The sequence below is a fragment of the Maniola jurtina genome, chromosome 4 (assembly GCF_905333055.1).
Source record: "Maniola jurtina chromosome 4, ilManJurt1.1, whole genome shotgun sequence".
NCBI classification, from domain to species: domain Eukaryota; kingdom Metazoa; phylum Arthropoda; class Insecta; order Lepidoptera; family Nymphalidae; genus Maniola; species Maniola jurtina.
The window spans coordinates 10,706,296-10,726,792 of record NC_060032.1 but is presented as its reverse complement, the minus strand read 5'-3'; the positions used below and the strand labels follow the sequence as shown (position 1 = coordinate 10,726,792).

Below are 20,497 nucleotides of genomic sequence, written 5' to 3'. Positions count from 1 at the left end.
CCTAGTTCTGGGATGTAAATTGAAAATTCTTTTGAAAGTTGAAGCGTAAGAAAGTACTTAACACTTTGTACTACGAACTGGCAACGTTTGGTAGGTAAGTACCTAAGTACGAGTAGGTATCGGAAAATTCTCCGCACTAGAATGTCAAAAAATTCACTTAAAAATGACTCGCAAAGTGAAAAGTTGCAATCTCGTATTTACATGCTGAGTAGGTAGAGTCATTTATTTTGTTCACATGTGTGAAAAATAAGTTATTCTTTGGAGTTCGGATGCTTTTGTTACTGTTAATGTCAACGCTTGCTTCTAAAACAGAAGTTTTAGTAGGTACCTATTAGATGACTGACTGAAATTACTGAAGAAACTCTACCCTGTGTCTCTATTATAACTTAATTTTAACTGGGTAAACAAAAAAAAACATTTCTTGACTGAAAATATGTTATTTTCATAATTGGAAAATGCGACTTAGGTATTTTTTTGTTGCTAATTTATTAATGCTTACCCACAGTACACAAGTTTCACTCCAAATTACCCAAAAATATCTAGAAGTATTTATAACAATGTACTTCACTAATTTGTATTCTTTTCATTTTTATTTGTATTTATTTATTGATGCTTAAAACAAACATACACATACAATGACAAATATGTTCATGAAGGACAACTTATCTGTACTGGCGAGATTTCTTCCAGAAGCCCTGAAATGTGGTTAAATTAAATTATAATAATGCTGACTAGGTTGGTACTTAGGTACTACCTGCTGAAGTTTTCTAGATTTTCTATTTTTTTTGCTAAATAATAAATAAATTTGTACCTGACCGTATAAATATTTCACAGCTAATATATTTTAATTACTGTATGTAATAAACAACTTTTGCAAACACACACTTATGCGTTTCCATTTTTGTTTCAGATATTGCGATGTGTGTGAAATCGTAACAGCCTTCACGGATTGATAGCTTATTGGAACGAATTGGCAATGTGTTAATAATAATTAAGAAACCCGTACGATGTATAAAACAAACATGTTCGTAGTGACATTATTTGTGTTGGTGTGTGTCGTAAGTGGGAAAGTGAACAACACCGGTGTGACTAGCTCTCGGATGGCATGGATGAAAGGCCTCCTGGACCATCACGACTGGCTGGATATTCTGAATGGGAACCACACAGTGCCTCAGGAGTGCGAGACCGATTTGAGGCAGTACATTACTGCTTTGAACGACGGGTCGCTGTGGGCTTCTAAAAGTAAGTAGTACCTATTTGTGTAAGAATCAACAATATTCATCGTCATCATCATCGTCACTTCAATCAATTACCGGCCAAAGGATCTCTCAGAATTATGCCATATTGTTATAAACCCTTTACCTTCTGAAAGAGGTCCGTTTGTGGTGGACTAAGGTATTATAGTCCAACACGCTATCCAAGTGCGGATTGGCAGACTTCAGTACTGTTACTTCAGTTACTTCAGTATTCACACACATTTGAGAACATTATGGAAAACTCATAGGCATACGACGACATAATATTCTCACTGAAAGCAAGTTATACAATATACATATATACTTGTTTAAAACACACAGAATCGAAACTCGGACCTTCCGAATAGTTAGCTTTCACCAAATTTTTTTTTGTAAAAAAATCTGACTGAATACCACCTATTTTGCGCGCAGCACCCGAAAACCACCAGCCATAGCCACGAAACTTTACAGTTCGTTAGCACACATTCAGACTTATATACTGCACTGACAGCCTAGTAAAATCGGCCCATTAGAACATGAAATACAGCAGGCGAGTCCAAATGCCAAAGGTTGTTCTAATGTAAACAGAACTTCTGTTTACGTCTCTGTTAAGTGGTATTACCTAATAATACCTAATGAATCTATCTAATAATAGGCTACATTAGCTATTATTATGTATCTTAAATCACTCACTAGTTAATTTTATTTGTAAATATCTAGGTTAAGGATTTCTAGTAAACCTAAGCTTTAATTGCTTGTTTACGTCTTTAGATAGCCTAGATAACTTTGCACCTACTTAGGTTTATGAGTGTTGCAAAATACTAAAATAGACTAAAATACACAAGTTAGGTACTTAAAGTAATTTTGTCTAGACTAAGTATATTTCTTTGATTATATTAATAGTGATAGGTACAAGTAGGTACCTCAATGTTAAACGGTGGTAACTGATAACAAAAATCTCCATATGGTAGGATAGGTTACGGTATTTTGAATTTACTAATACCACAGTTTACGATAGAGGAGACTTCGAAAACATCAAGGTTTCGCTGTTAATGGCAGGCGTCAAAATGTTCCTACATTTGACGCTTGGTAGCCTATAAATAGCCTATTTTTCTTTGATTTCATGTCGCCCATTACCTAATATTCAACATATCGTCAATTCAGGATCAAATCAAGAGTTCCCTCACTCTATTTCACTCTGCTCATATTGAGAAATCTTAGGAAATAAGCTGACATAATATGATCTACATATAATATGAAATTTCGGGTCGAACCGATTTTAGAATGTTACAGCTAGGTTACCGCGATAATCCAGCTAGGTACACATTATATTCTAATTTCTATGAGTAACTAGACCGTATCTTCGCCGATGTATCCATTCAATATACATTGACCTATTGTGGGTGAAGCCGTAATACTACTATTGAAGCTTTATGAAAAATATGTATTTCCACGGTAGGTAACGTAGCGCCGCTGGTACGTAGGTGCGATTATATAATACTCTTGAGACCGCACAGCCGGATCCAAGTTAGATTGCGTTCTAGGCCTATACCACAGAACTCTAAATTGGTGAAGTAATAGAAATAGCAAGTAATAGAAAAAAGCGGTGATAGCCTATGACGTCGGCCTCCTACTCAAGGGTCTAGGTTTTGATCCTGAGTACGCACCTCTGACTTTTCGGAGTTACGTGCGTTTTATGCAAATATGTATCATTTGCCTTAACAGTAGAGGAGAACATCTCAACAGGCATCTCCTGCATGCCTGAGAGTTTTCCAAAATGTTTTCAAAAGTGTGTGAAGTCTACCGATCCACACTTGACCAGCGTGATAGACTATGGTGAATACTCTTCTCATTTTGAGTGGAAACCAGTTATGTTGATAAGAAATACTCCCTGTGATCTTTAATATAAGGACTGTGTCACCGATTTTGAGCAACCCGCCCATATAAAAATGTACAAAATTAATTCGAAAGAACATATATCTAGCACAAACAAAAGCTATGCAAATAAGTCACATCCCGATCCCCATGTAGATAAATTTTATCTAGGTACATTTGTGCCACAGATCTATGCTCATCGTAGCAGGCGGGACAATAATAGTTTTACGCTTCTATAACATTTCTACTCTTATTCCGATTTCTGTGGTCCATACTAATACGACCCTTTTCTTGTAGCTACTACGTGCTACTACTGTCAATGGTGTATAAATATTTTCTGAAAGAATAAACCATCAAATAAATCACACAAAATAGATAACGCCTAAGCTAGATAACGCGCCAAAAACCTAAATAATTCTTTTTATCCTATGCTCTAGCTTCATATTTTAATCAGCTAACTATCTTAAATAATATTATATGGCTAAAATCATCATCGTCATCGTGATTAACCCATTACCGACCCACAACTGGGAACAGGGTTTATTTAGGCCATAGTTCGCAACGTTGCATGGCCATGTGCGGATTGGCAAACTTCACACACCTTCGAGAATATTATGTAGAACTCTCAGGCATGCAGTTCAGATTTCCCCACGATGTTTTCCTGCACCGTTAAAGCAAATGATATTCAATCATTTAATCCGATATCGAACCCCCGACCTCCCGAACAGGAAGTGGACGATTTAACCACTAGACTATCACCACTTTATACTTTACACCACACGATAGGTAGGTACAGTTAAACTCCACGATTTCGTAAAATCAAACAGAATACTACTTTGTTTTATATTTAAGTTCTGGTTTTCTATTTGAATTATTTGGCAAGGGAACTTTGTTGTCATTAAAAGTTGAGATTTTGTAGAATCAACTTGGAAAATAACCTACCTATAGTTTTTCCGAGATCTTTTATTTTGTTCTTTAAGAGGGCTCTCTCCGTCACTCGTTTCCACTCGTTTCATACAATCGTAGTTCCAATTTCATTTGAATATTAAGCAACCAAAGTCCATGAAATTTTGCACATATATTCTAGAAACTAATATCTATGTCTGTGGTTTTCCAGATTTCTGTTAAAATATTCGGTTTCAAAGTTACGCGGTCTTAAAATTTTCATACAAATCTTTGAGCCCCTGTAATTTTAAAACTACATATTTTTAGAAAAATCTAAAACACCACAGACACAGATATTAGTTTCTAGAATATGTCTGCAAAATTTCATGGACTTTGGTTGCTTAATATTCAAATGAAATTGGAACTACGATTATATGAAACGAGTGGAAACGAGTGACGGAGAGAGCCCTGTTAAAACGTGTCTGTTAAAACGTATATTCTTTATGCAATGCGAGCAATCACTATAAAATCGTAATCATAATAAATACAAAACCTGATAAAATATTCATTATTTCCTCATTTGCACCAACATTTCGAATGTTAGCAGCACTTACTTAGATTTAGATCAGTACACTAGGCGCGGACTAAATAGCAGCAACGTAGAGTTCGTGACCTTCTTATTACAATACTAAATTGTAATCCAGTACAATATTGTGCGCAGTGCACGTTACTTAAAATTTATGTATTCTGTATTTTATTTTTACGGCCATAAGGTTCTTTACGCAACGCTTCATGCTGAACGATCGTAAAAATTTTCCTTAGCGGCCTACGAAGGTTTAATGTGAATTAAAACTTTATTAAGAATAATTACGCAATGAAATAGGTCTAAAAGATCATTGACCTCGTTTACTCTGTAATTGCGCATAGTAAGTGCCTCTCCGTGTCCAATTATGTAATCCACAACAAGTCTCTCGTTAGAACGCCGGTAGGCTGTGCACCGGCGCGCAGCGTAGGTATAGGATGTAGGTATAGCTAATACTTGGTTGTATATTTGTATATACTTGGTTGGTAGTTTTCATCCAATCCATACTATAATATTATAAATGCGAAAGTGTGTCTGTCTGTCTGCTACGTTTTCACAGCCCAACCGCTGAACCGATTTTAATGAAATTTGGTACAGATATGGGATACATCCCAGGAAAGGACATAGGCTACTTTTATCCCGGAAAATTCAAAGAGTTCCTATGGGATTTAAAAAACCATAATCCGTGCGGGCGAAGCCGCGGGCATCCTCTAGTTATATTATATCATTCCGTACAATTTTATTAATTCCTGTCTGTTTTTAGGCGTCGTTGAATCTAGTCGATAGCAGGATGGGTGACCTCGTTTACTCTGTAGTCTCTCATAGTAGGTGAGTGCCTCTCCGTGTCTAATTATGTAATCGACAACATGTCCCTCGTTAGAACGCTGGTAGGCTATGCACCAGCGCGCGGCGTAGCTGGTATAGGATGTATAGCTAATACTTAGTTAGTTTTCATCCGCATCTAACTTATAATTGGGATAATGCCTATTAGTTACAGCGGTAAGTAATAGAAACACATTCTGTGAAAGTTACGAGTCTCTACTTACCCAATACAGTTCACGAGATACAACCCACTGACAGTTACACGGACGGACGGACAGACAGCGGAGGCTTAGTGATATCCTAAGGGTGCCAACGGGGGTCCATTGGCACCCTTAGTACAGGAACCTAAAAAGTGACTTACTCTGCCATCTGCGTCACTTATTGCATTGAAAGTGTTAAAATCTATGGTCAAATCTTAAGCACTACTTACCTACTTTATCAACAAAAGTGTCTAAAGACTATTGACCTGAATGCTTACAAACGTGCGTAGTAAATGCCTTTCCATGACTAATTATGTAACCGTGAACGAGTCACGTGCGCGTTCAGCAAAAAAAAAATTGCTTGCAGAAGGCGTGCCGCCAGCGATTTAGGTTGTGAACCCACAGTTCGTGTTCGTTTATTTCCTTAGGTTTACACTTCTTACGCGTTTCTACATACAAACGTATTACGACTATTGCTTTATTTATTTATTGTTTTATATCTAAAACTAAGCCAGATATCGATTTATCTATCGATTATCTATATAGTAAAATAATATTTATTTTAAAAGTTATGATTCTTAAAACATCTCTAGATATATTAAGCCAGGTTTGCAACAACTGTGTGTAAATAAACCATGTTAATTGCTTAGCAATACGAAACTTGAAGACGAAATTACCTTTAAGACAAGCTTTACTTAATAATTATTTCAGATATCTTTGATTTCTAAAAAAAAAAAAATTAATTTGCAAAAAAACCAAGCTTCGCGCTGTTCACACGGCACCCATCTTGCTCTTGAGTAGGTATATATCTCGATCATGTTCTCACGCTCGACTAGAGAGTACTCTTATTAGATGATACCTGCCTACTATTCATCTGCATGGATACAGGTTTTTAAAATCCCGCGGGAATTCTGATTTTTCGGGATAAAAAGTAGCCTATGTGTTAATTCAGAGGTCAGGCCATACCATAACAGTATCCATTACATTTGTTGTGTATTACTCCCACTAGTTTGGGGTAGGTACTACGCTTACAAAAAATAAGCTTACTTACCTAATATGCAAACTTATCTGTTGGTACATATTTCATAAATATTAGTTAAAGGATGTTTCCTATTAAACGAAGATACTAATATACCATTTAATTTTGAAGGTTTGTGTGGTTTACACAATTTTTTTTAGTCAAAGGATGTTTGTGAATCAAATATACTTACCTCCTTAGTCCTTATATGTTTTCGAAATTCAACATATTTTGTTTGAACCATATTTAGCTTTGGTAATGCCAAGGATAAGTTAACTAACCTCGTCTATGTGTGTTTGACCTGTATCGATGTCTGTTTGTCTGTTACTTTTTTACGGCTCATTCATTTACCCTATTCTGACGAAATTTCGTAAAGAGATGCATGCCGGTAATGGGCATACGCTAATTTTTATCCCGGAAAATCGTAGATTTCCCACGGGATTTAAAAACCTGAATCCACACAGATGAAGTTGCGTACATCTTGGAACACGTAAGATAGATAAATTAATATCGTGATATTATATAGAAGTCTAACAAAGTAGGTACCTATTCAATAAGTTCAAATTTTAATTTTCAAAGTTCACCTTCACTCTATAAAAATTCCAGACAGAAATAATTCTGCGAGGTCTTAAAATATTTTAGTATAAATTGGTTTGTATTATATTTAAGGTGATAGAATGGAGCTTCCGTTCTATCCATAAACTTGGAGTTCTTTAATGCTTTAATTTCCGTCCAAATATTTTCACTTTTTAACCCCCGACCCAAAAAGAGGGGTGTTATAAGTTTGACGTATGTATCTGTGTATCTGTGTGTCTGTGTATCTGTGTATCTGTGTATCTGTGTATCTGTGTATCTGTCTGTGGCATCGTAGCGCCTAAACGAATGAACCGATTTTAATTTACTTTTTTTTGTTTGAAAGGTGGCTTGATCGAGAGTGTTCTTAGCTATAATCCACAAAAATTGGTTCAGCCGTTTAAGAGTTATCAGCTCTTTTCTAGTTTTCTTGTAGAAAAGAAGGTTAGATAACCGTTAGGTTCATAATATTATGTCAATTGACAAATGTCAAGCTGTCAAGACGGACGTTGCCTAAATACATAATTATTTATTTGAAAATGATGTTTTGGAAAACTCAGATACTTAAGATCGTAGGTGCGGAATAGTGCAAGAAAATCAGTTCAGCCGTTTGAAAGTTATCAGGTCTTTTCTAGTTACTGTAACCTTCACTTGTCGGGGATGTTGAAAATTTTTAATTTACACTTGTATAAAATTAAATACATTTTTTTTCGAATCTCAAACCTTGGATTCACACCAAAACAAATCTTAAACAAAGATTTCACGAGTTTCTATTTGAAAAATTTAGTATTCAGATTCGTTCGTATTCGTGTATATTCACTGTACAACTTCAAAATATTTCGTTTTGTGAGACAATATAATTCCAATTTGATATTCCGATTGAAATATTTTATTCACGAAAAGAAAGTTTAATCCTATCTTGAAACGTTCTTTACCTGCAGCCCGAGCATTGTCGGTGCGACATTATCCTCGAAAAATCATCGTACTGATTGTGCTTGGTCTGAAGATTTTTATTGTATACTAGCTGATGCCCGCAGCTTCGCCCGCGTGGATTGGTCAGATCCCCTGCAGCATCAGGATTGAGGAGTTGACTCCAAATTTTTTATGAAACAATGTCGCAAAGTTCCTCTATCGATTAAAAAAGAAACGACGCAAATCGGTTCAGAAAGCTCGGAGATTTCGGTGTACATAGGTAGAAAAACACAACTCCCTTTTTGAAAGTCGGTTAAAAAAGTAGCCTATGTTACACCCTGGTCAATTCTCTACTTGTCTGTAAAAATCCCGTCAAAATCGGCTCAGCCGTTCCAAAGATTAGCCTTTTCAAACAGACAGACAGACAGACAGACAGACAGACAAAAATTTTAAAAACGTGTGATTCAGTGTTGGTATCGTTCAAATAACCATATGAGCTTAATATGAGGTAATTATTTCGAAATTACAGACAGACACTCCAATTTTATTTATTAGTATAGATTTTCTAAAGCTTCATTTGCGTCATAGCAACATAATGAGACATTGTTGAATTACGATGTGGTAAAACCATCGATGTATAAAACAAGGGCAATACAATAACTTAAAATGTGAACAGGAATCGTTGTCAGTGTGTCATATCGTAATATTCTAATTATACAAAATGATGCTGGCCGCAAAATTATTATTTCCTTTGTAGCATGCAATATTGTCGCATGTTGTTGCTCCGATGATACATAATATTACCGTGTCCGATGTGACACAGCCTTGTGCTTTCAGATTTGTAAATTATTACCTACCTGCGAAGTTTTATTATCCTACAATATTCCCGAAAAGAAGTAAAATGGAAGGTAGTAGAGGTAGGTATCTAAAAGATTAATGATAAATCGACAGCCACCGAAAATTATTACAGAACGTTAACTTTATAAAAAGGCTTTTAAAAATAAGCTCCATCGAAAATGGGACTTAAGCACACGCCTTGGCTAAACAACCATTTATCAATAAAACATCCCTTCTTTGTATTCCTTTCGTGACACAGAAATAATCCGTTAACCTCAATACGACTCGCCTTCCTTATCAACAGGCAACTGGAGAATTTTTTATGGGCAAATAATAACGAACCTTTCCCCTCCAACTAAGCGTTAAGCTTGTGCTAGGACTGGGTACGACAATAGTGCAACGGGTGGGGTTTGAACCGCCGACCTTTCGGATTTCAGTCCGCTCCTATAACCGTTGAGCTATTGAGGCTTTTAAACATTAGATGACCTTGTCCGGCTGCTATCTCTACACATATACGTTTTAGCAGAACATACTATGTGTCTATCTAATTTTATACAGAACTTTATTAACCCCCGACCCAAAAAGGGGGGCGTTATAAGTTTCACGTGCACCTATCTGTGTATCTGTCTGTGGCATCGTAGCACCTAAACGAATGAACCGATTTTAATTTAATTTTTTTTGTTTAAAAGGTGGCTTGATCGAGAGTGTTCTTAGCTATAATCGAAGAAAATCGGTTCAGCCGTTTGAAAGTTATCAGCTCTTTTCTAGTTTTCTTATAGAGCTATTTGGTCGAGGGTTTTTTTAAATTTTGACTTATTCTATTTCAATATTCATTCAAAGTTGTAGTAGGTAGGCCGTGACGTGAACAAAATTTTTAATTAGGTAAAAGTTCCGCACGAAAGCTCCACTATCGCTAAGAATAGTACTTCACATTTTTGCTGACTCTCTAAAATCTTCAAACTTGACGCTAAGGTTAAAAATCTTCCATAGGCTCTCCTTACATTTATTTAATTAGACGAATATTTTTATTTTTCGCCAAAATTTTTAATAAGGAGCCGAAAAGTCTTAAGACTAGAGAGAGACCGCATACAAGCGTAAGCGTAGTAGTACGATGGGCAGACAATATTAACACCGGAATTCATAGTCAAGATAGAGGATTCTTTATGCAATGCATTAAGGTTGTAGGTATAATAATATGAAACATGTCGTCTGAATCGTTCTCTAAAGAAGCCTATATTGACTATGAATTCCGGTGTAAGAGGGTGGCGGAAGCTGGATGAGGAAAGCTAGGGATTGGGTGTGGTGGGCTAGTCACATTCATTAGGGAAGGTCCATCTCTATGCCCAATAGTGGAAGTCCACAGACTGACGATGAATTACCTAACAGCAATTTTAGATATAGGTACATATATTCAAAAATATTTCCAAGGATTTTTCGACTAGCCATTATCTGCTCTATAAACAGGTATAATATCTTTATTCTCTATCGATCCACCTATTCCATTCCATTCTATTCCATCAGCCTGTATGCGTCCACTGCTGGACATAGGCCTTTCTAGAGCGCGCCACAAAACACGGTCCTCCACCTTCCTCATCCACCTATTATAAAACAAAATATAGGTACCAAGCTTTTTTAAAAATACATGATAATAACGTCGTTAATCGAAAAGTCAGGCCTGATTACCTCTGGGCCTAAGGATGCCTATCAAACTGGCAGCATTGCCACGCTGAATTATGAAAATATTCAAAATATTGCTTAAAAATATACATACCTACAGAATATTTCACCTTTACAATTTCCTTTTATATTCACCGAAGTAAGAACAATACGAAGGTGGATTTTTTTATAAAAATTTAAGCATCTGGCCGAGTTCGCATTAAGAGCCCCCATTTCCTTGCAAAGTTCAGAATAAAATATTACGCTCTAGATGTAGGTAAAGTACCAATTTTAGCTTCGCAACGTGAAACTTCAATGTTTAAGCAAGTGTAAGTATAGTTACGTAAAATTAGTACCTATAAATATACCTATATATACCTATATATAGTAATAAAAATTAGGACCTACCTATCTATGCCTTACTTTAATGTAAAAACTAGACGATGTCCGTGACTTCGTCCACGTAAGTTTTGGTTTTTTTAAATCCCGTAGGAACGATTTGATTTTCTGCAATAAAAACATTTTTGTTTCAAAATTTAAATAGGTATGCTTCAGTGTAACGGTAAAAAGTCTCTATAACGGAATCAAATGTCAATCTTATAACTCTTAGTTTATTTTTAAAATGGCTGTGAAACACAGACAGGTTGGCAGATAGACTGGACGGGTATAAAGGGTTTCTTGTTTTACTGCGCAACCCTAAAAAGAAGGATTTTACTGAATTTGGCACAGACTCTATCAATTTCATCTCGAACACTGTTTCAGTCTATTGAAATGAAATGGTTCGATTCGATAAGGCAATTTACGTTTTCCTACTTGAGTGAAATTGCACTTATTTTAGAAGTTACCGGGGGGGGGGCACATTTTACCACTTTGGAAGACGTGTTTCTCGCTGAAACTATTCAGTTTAGAAAAAAGTGATATTAGAACCTTAATATCATTTTTGAAGGTCAATTGCTCTTGTCCGTCCGTCTTGAAATAAAATCTTTATTTCAAGGGGGCTCTCATACGAAAAGTGGAGATTGAATTCGATGCTAAATGTCAAAAACGGCCATATATTAGAAACTGAAACTTGAGTATAATTTGTTTTAAAAATACAAGAAGGGAAGCTACTTATCTCTGAAAATGGTAAAAAATTGTCTTTCCCGGGTGACAACGACCGGGTGCGATACTTCACAGTAATTTATTTAAATGTCAACCCTGTCTCTGTTTCAAGAAAAATAAGCCGACGCATCTAATCTATTTTTTTGTGTTGCTTTACGCGGTCATAAAAAAAATCCACAGAAAGTATTTTTAAACAAACTAGCCTTTGACCTATCTAATCCAATCCAACCCATCAGCATGTATGTGTCCACGGCTGGACATGGGCCTTCGGTTTCCTCGTCCACTCCTTTGCACCACTTTCTTCAGGTCATTTGTTCAGCGAACTGGAAGTCCTCCAACACTCCACATACCAGTACGCGGTCCTCCTCCAGAACACGTCCGCGAGTCCGACTCAAACCTGACCGTCTTTTTTTTTTTAATTTACTTACTGAGGCTACGCAATCGTAGCGTCGATCGCTTCAACTATGGATACTAAAATATTTTCATAATTTCATTTTAAATATCGTAGGTACGTGGTTCTGGAATATCCTAATCCCAGTTTCAAACACAAATACCTACCTAGTATTTATTGACTTGATCATGTCACGGCCGAGCGATTGTGGACATTAAATAAATCATTTTCGTGTTTCGCCATCAAAAGTATCATCAGTCATCACAGCTCTATCAAGTTAGGAGCTTATAGGTGAAAATGTGTTTCAAGGTGGAATAATTTCCATTTACTCATTCAAAAGATTGAGCTTCATTGAGGAGACCTAACATTAACTATATCGACATAATATTTAAAGTTATTGGTTTTGCTTACGAGCATCGTTATTGCCAATCTAATACATGATTATGATTAATTTTAATAAGTTTAGTGGAAAATTACAACTGCTTAGGTATAATAATATTAATAAGTCGCAATCTAATGATCCAATGAAGCAATCAATGAATTAATGTGCTGATAGTGTTTTATTAATAAGCTTACAATACCACTTTGAGTTAATTAGGTACCTATATATAACTTCGAAGACTTAGGGCAGTATTCTGAAACTTTTTATTTCTATTAGGTATGTGCTTTTTAGGGATCCGTAGTACAAGGTACCCTCATAGTTTTATTCAGTTCATCTGTCCATCTGTGTATAAGTCACCGCCATTTTAAAAATAAACTATAAGAGCTGTAGAATTGAAATTAATTACAGTTATAGAAATGTATTTACCACCCAAGCTGATATTCACATTTTGAAAAAAAAAAAAATGATTTTTTTTTTGATTTGAGGCCTTTTAAGTGCACAAAGTAGGTACAACATGTTGTACTTTGTGCACTGAAAAGGCCTACATTATCCCTCCTCCCTCTGCTCAAAGCTGTAAAAGAGGAGCTTTTTATGAAAATGCCTCTAAGCATTATTCTTCTTACTTGATTTATCTCTCTTATATTTTGTGGCAATAAAATTGTCCTATTCGTGTTGAAAAAATGTCAGACCAAATTATAATCCTATTATATTTTGTAAGAATCTCACATTAATTGTGATTTCTCTCCCTCAGGATATTTTCACGCCTACAGCATCCAAGACACGGGGAGAACATAATACGGATGATGACTACTAGTCAAACCAGCGACTTTTTATCAAACGTCAAAACACTCGCTTAGTAAGGGAGCTTATATGAAATTCACAGATGCGACGTCGTAACATCTGAAGTAATTTGACGTTCTTTTTTGTTTAAATCGATAATTTAAAATGGTTAGCAAACTTAAAACTAGCATCGAATGTAGATTTTACGAATTTAGGAAGACTGTATTTAATAATTACTAAGAAATAATTTATTTTTGACATACGCATCATCCCCATTGTAAACGATAGACATAGGTGTTTCACGAATTCTCACGACTTTTCCGCTGTAAGTTCTTTCATCGACATTTTAGATACATGAAAAGGGATGTGAAAACAGCGAATCTTTTTATGGTACGTGTACGTTAACATTTTGCCGATTTTCCAAATCTTTGTTTTTTCCATGATCTAAAATCTCCCATAAGGTTAACAGTTACCATATACCAAAAAAAAACCTATTTTTTATTAATTGCGTTTCAAAAAGATTTGCCTGATGAAATCAGGTCAAGGCTTCCCTTAATATAATAAAAAAAAGCTTTTTAATATCATCACTCATTTTGTTAACCAAACGATTTCAATAACAATTATCAACTGAAAGCAGGAAGCAAAAGGAACAAGAAACCGTGAGTTTACTTAGATTAACTATTAATTGTTGGCGATTTTGAAAAAAAAAATCTTTCTCAGTCTAACTTAAACTAAGGGTAGCGTTTTATTAGACAAACCATTCGCAGTTCCTACCTACTCTCTTTTATATTATCAGTAGCTACATTTGTTAAGGGTGAGTAAAACTGGGCTTAAAGAAGGTTCTACATAACACGTATTTTGTTGCTAAACCAACACGTTAAGCCTTAACGACTTAATAATTTCAAACTATAGCTTTGTTGAATACAAATGCTTTTACACAAATGTAACACAACTTGTTTTATGACTGCTTTATATGAACCCTTGATTGAGCAAGCATATAATTTCATTACTTATCTAGGTTAACGCGTACCAATTGCAAAACCCTATCTACAGATTGAATAGAAATACGGAAACATAAATTGTTAAGACTATTGTCTTCTACGATGTCCCAACGGTATTAAAAAGGCAATGGGGAAAAATTAGATGTAACTAACCAGGAACACAAGCGAATTGCGTGCAAATAAATGATTTGATAAAGTAAAATAAATTAATTTTTCTTATACTTTTCCTTATTTAATTAACGCTACGTAGTACATTTTTACAGGCATTAATTTATGCCGTTTCGAAAATGACTTGTATTTGCACGGCACGTGTAAGTAGTTTGTTTTTCTAGAATAAAAAACACAGCAGTGCGAGTTAGTCTCTATAGAGGGTTTCTTAGCTTTGAAATATTCTATTTGTTTCTATCTATATGTTTACATGCAAAAAACCTACGTAGAGTTTTTTATATTGTAGATAACGGGTACATACCATGATTAATTTGGTATTTTAACTGCACATATTTCGACTCGCTTTCATCTAAGGCTGCATCATCACTCACCACCAGGTGAGATATAGGTATATCGGAATTTAAAAAAATGTCCTCGTGATCGAATTTCGGCCACGGTGGCCAACCGCAGCCCCAGCGGATACTCTAGCCAGCAATATAGTGCACAAAACGTGTGTGCAAACGTGCAAACACAGTGTTATCTAGTCACAGTGTTTTATCTAATTCTTATATTCTCAATAGGCTTGTATGGGTGACCTATATGCCAGCCATCGGTACAATCTAAATTAAAATTAAACTGGTTTAACCTAAAACTACAACAATTTGAGAGGATCACGAACTAAGAGAGTGTTTCTCTCAAATTGTGATTGCGGACATACTCGTATGCCAGTAGCAAATGTGAGACATTAACTACGTTACCACACACTTCACAACTATTGGGAGAATCCCTTTTCCTCATTAAATGTTTAAACTTGCTTAACGGCTATTCATAGTTCGACGGGACGGCAATTCAACACTACCGCAGATATATTATTATAGGCGAAGGGCAGGTTTTTTCTTTTCTAGGTTTTCTTGGCAGAAAAACTTGAAAGGTCTCAGTCAGTGGCCAATTTTACATAATTACTCAGCACTACATGCTATCTTGGAAAAAGGTGTAAAATCATAAACACATAGACATGAACGTTTAGTTAATTGATTTTATCATTTTATTGAGCTATTGTTTCGCGTACCAATAAAATTTCTTATGTTATTATTTCACACATGTCTTATGAAATCAACGCGATAAATATAACCGTCACGCACACGAAATACCTACACTAATACGTGTTACATAGTTTTTATATTTCATTTTTAACATGTTAGTAGGTGTAATGCCTTAATTAAACTTAATGATAACGATATAAGGTGCCGTGCTCATTCCAACATATGCTCCTAATTACTTAGAGCCATTAGAGGAAAAACTAAAAGGATACAAATCATGTCTTAAAAAGGATTTTTTAAATCAATACCTATACTATTTAATCTACATACACAAATAAATATAATTAATAAATAAACGTTTCAAAAACGGCTTAACTTATTTTGATGGAAGTTTTGCAGGTAGGAGGAATAATGATTGAACTAGTCTCCTGTTATTTTTAACCCCCGACCCAAAAAGAGGGGTGTTATAAGTTTGACGTGTGTATCTGTGTATCTGTGTGTCTGTGTGTCTGTGTATCTGTGTATCTGTGTATCTGTGTATCTGTGTATCTGTGTATCTGTCTGTGGCACCGTAGCGCCTAAACTAATGAACCGATTTTAATTTAGTTTTTTTTGTTTGAAAGGTGGCTTGATCGAGAGTGTTCTTAGCTATAATCCAAGAAAATCGGTTCAGCCGTTTGAAAGTTATCAGCTCTTTTCTAGTTACTGTAACCTTCACTTGTCGGGGGTGTTATAAATTTTTAATTTACACTTGTATAACTAACAGCACCAAAAACAAAACTATCATGTATGTATTCTTTGTAGGACCTACACCTACTTTGTACTGCTGACCTACTGGGCTCAATCAATAGTAGGTGAGGTGAAGAATCATGTGTAGAAAAAAAATTAACGCGAAAATTTCATTCCTATGATTTAACGTGTTAACAGCATAACAGCGTTTTCTAAAACGCTTTCGAATGGAGCCTCGCTGATAGTGATATTATTACATAAGCCCTACTGATTAAAAAACCAGTTTTAGTTATGAATGAACTAGTATGTAACCGGCGACCTAGATTTGAGCAGGAAAATTGACGGTGATGGGACCAGAGCATGACTTGTTAAAGCTGTTATCAGCCACCTGACAGATGCGGTGCATTTTTTTTTGTTGCGTTTGAACGTGATCTCATCGCATAGTATCTAAGTGACCATAAAATGTATAATGTATCATGTAACTCGACAGGATTACTAATTCGATACTAGTCTGAATAAACTTGTGCTTCTGTTTGTCCGTGTGTCAATCGTGGCAGCCAATTTGCTCCGAATCTACTTGAAAGAGACACATTCGAATTCCTATTACCCCTGTGACATAAACACGGTGTATTTAAACTAAAAAAAAAATTGGTATGTGGGTAGGTAACTTTTAGGAGGCGTATTAGAAAAAAAAGTTTTGCAAATTGTACCATGTGACATATCCAATGAAAGGACATATTATTATTGTGAGAGCCCAAATAACATATTTTTTATAATCAAAAAATCAGTTTTAAAGTTATACATCACACTAATATTATAAAGGCGAAAGTTTGTATGTGTGTGTGTGTGTGTATGTTTGTTACTCCTTCACGCAAAAACTACTGGACGGATTTGGCTGAAATTCGGAATGAAGATAGATAATATCCTGGATTAGCACATAGGCTACTTTTTATCCCGGAAAACCAAAGAGTTCCCACGGGATTTCGAAAAACCTAAATCCACGCGGACGAAGTCGCGGGCGTCAGCTTGTCACACTATAAAGGTGAAAGTATGTATGTGTATGTGTGTGTGTGTGTGTGTGTGTATGTTTGTTACTCCTTCACGCAAAAACTACTGGACGGATTTGGCTGAAATTCAGAATGGAGATAGATAATATCCTGGATTAGCACATAGGCTACTTTTTTTATCCCGGAAAACCAAAGAGTTCCCACGGGATTTCGAAAAACCTAAATCTGCGAGGACAAAGCCGCGGGCGTCAGCTAGTATATATAAGAAAATTTATGAAAATTGACCCTATGCTTGGATTTTTGAGTCAGAACATTATTAGGATGTGCCACGTTGACGATGTCATGTATAGTTCTCTGATTCATTCGTGGAATAATTAAGTTTACGCTTACGCCAGTTTAATTAAATTTTCTATCACTGTACTTTTCTTGTCAATCAGAGAACAAACTTTGCTAACAAGGCATGATTATATGCCTACAAAATTCCACCAAATCAGACTCGCAGGCTAAAACAAAGCGTCCACTAGCAATAAAACTTGCAGAAGTACTTCTGGAAGAAATTGCGGAAGTTACTTTCCAATGGAAACACTTTCAGGGATTGACATTAACTAGCCAAAAATAATTTGGGCTTGCTAGTGTACATTTAGCGATTAAAAATACATGAACTCTTCGATTCTGTGCAGTGGGCGAAGACCATAAGCGCAGAGAAGCGCATAAGCGCAGAGTGGAAGCTCGTGCCTTCGCATCGCTCGCAATTTAAACAAAGGGCTTTTACAATTTTATTCAGCAGCATAATTTTACCGCTTCATAATGGTGTTTTATTTTTGAAATCGCTTTTTTAATAGAGATTGTTGTAATAACAGTACTTAGTATTTATAAATACAGCTCATTCAATAATCTCATAGAGATTTTTGCTGACAAAATAATGAAATTATTTGGAAAAAGTAGACGAAAATAGTAAAAACAGAGAGAGTAGGCAAAGTAGGGCACATGGTGAATAGTAGATAGTCCCTATCATTGCGGCTCTGCAATCCGTTGAGCTACCTACTCTGGTTTTTCTATTGCCTTATTTCTGCATAGAATCTTCGAACAAACCTCTCTTGTTCGCTGATTCTCTGACTCTGAAACCTGAGCTTGCTTAACAGGCACATAGCTAGCAACCATGTATGCGACACACTTAAAGTCTTATATAAATGTATCTTCCTATTATATTGAAGAAGATGTTAAAAATATTTCATATGAGACGGAGCTCATCAAAGCAAATTTTTCTTTGTCATAGGTCTATGAAAAGGCCGTTGTTTTTGCTCATATGTTGTCATGACTTTTGACCTTCATACAAGTCATATTGAAAACACACTCGTTTCTTTTCTTGTTGAACTTTTTCTAATTAAAAAAACATAAAGCTACGACAGGCATAATTTCGACATGTCGTTACCTTTGTATTGTTAACTACAAATCACACTAACTGTTATACATTATTAATTCATAGATTAGGTACTCTTAGAGCCAACGCATACAGAAGGATAGAAGTCGTGCTGAGTCTTTTTGATAATAACTTTATGTGTTTTGGCTATATAAAATACAAAACTACGTACACGAGGGCGAGATTAGGCAGGACGCGTCACGTGCGGCGCCTTTGCCGCCTCGCCGTTATACCAAAGTAAATAAAGCTTAGTTTGAATTGTTTTACTATCCACGTAACAAAGACTCCACACCTCAGCTTCATTCCACTCTGCCGGTGTGTGGTTCGCCTAGCAACTACTTCCTATGAAGTAGTTGCTTTCTATAAAGCACTTACTAGAATTGCCTATAACTGTAGGTATTGTACACAGATTGTAAAAGTAGCTATTTCTCATAAATCTCGGCTCCAACGATACGGATCTCATTTCACATTACGATCGATATAAAACGGACTCGGAATGTATTGCCTATAACCACATAATGGGATTTTAAAATCAATTGGAGCTTATTCTGTGAAGTATTGGCATTTATCAATTTCTCATGTCATTAATTTTTCGTTTTTAATATGAAATCGTTGGCTTTACAAGCGTATTTTTGGAATAAATCGCGCAGTGGTCTTTTAAATGGAACGATACCCGGCAGGAGCAATTTGCGATTTTTTAATTTTTTATAATTACTAAATTGTCTCTGGACTGGTCTGGTGGAAGGCTTCGGTCATCGATAGTTACCACCTTACCGGCAATCCCGTGCCGCCGTACGATGCCGCGTAGAAACCGATCAGAGGTATGGGTTTAATGAAACTGCCATACCTCTTCTATCTTAGACTGCACATCACTCACCACCAGGTGATATCGCAGACAAGGGCTAACTTGTATCGGAATAAAAAAATTGTAACTAGCTTGCAGCCCAAATCCAGATCGTCTGCTTATACCTTTAAGTAGGTCATCAAAAAAGTGAAAATAAAAGTTCGTCTTATCGTGGCGGATAATATACCGTAACGAGGTCTAAAACCGGTGACGCGTTTGTAATTTAGAGCGTAATAAACTTTCGTCGAGATAACCCAGTTGCGCGAGGTAATTAAATGAAATAAAGGTTTGATAGAGATGTACATACCTTTGCAGGTTGTTAAATATGCATTGTGCAATGTATTTGCAGCGGAGTATGACGTAGGGTTGCCAGCCATCCCGGTTTACAGGACATACTCCTTGTTTTAATTAAATAAAAAACGAAAATATCAAGTTGTGCATTCTAGGCAAGGACATACCAACCTAGACCTAGTTTCACATGATTGTAACTAAGCAAGACTACCGTTACAAAGTAAGGATAGAGAGTACCTAGTCTTCTTTATACTGTACTAGATGATGCCCGCGACTTCGTCTGCGTAGATTTAGGTTTTTTTTTTTTATCCCGTGGATATTCTTTGCTTTTCCGTGATAAAAAGTTGTTTATGTCAATTTCCGGGACGCAAGCTACCTCTATAGCAAACACCAAATTTCACATAAATCGTTTAAACGGAGGAACCTTTAAGTATCCCGTGGGAAATCTTTGATTTTCCGGGATAAAAAGAAGCCTATGTCCGTCCCCGGGATGTAAGCTAACTCTGTACCTTTCATCAAAATCGGTTAACCTGTTGGACCGTGAAAAGCTAGCAGACCGACAGACAGACACACTTTCGCATTTATAATAATTATTGGTATGGAGTACTGTGCTGCGTACCCAAAAAATGTTTCCTGTTTCTCAATATTTGGAGCAGCCCTAGTGTGACATAACTCGGGCGTCTCTGTACAAGCCGGTTCTTGCGCAAAGCAACCACATAATGTAAATCGCGAATTTCATAAGTAATCCGTGAAAGTGAGCGATTCACT

General features: G+C 36.0%; 1 protein-coding gene across 1 annotated transcript in view; it reads left to right on the top strand.

The window, feature by feature from the left end:
* The window catches only part of LOC123864195 (nose resistant to fluoxetine protein 6-like), a 66,510-nt gene that overhangs the window by 23,991 nt on the left and 22,022 nt on the right, over positions 1-20,497 (top strand). The window contains exon 2 of the mRNA XM_045904470.1: positions 911-1,242. Within this exon, the coding sequence (XP_045760426.1) occupies positions 1,008-1,242 (235 nt within the window). The 5' untranslated portion in view covers positions 911-1,007. The remainder of the gene's footprint in view (positions 1-910; positions 1,243-20,497) is intronic.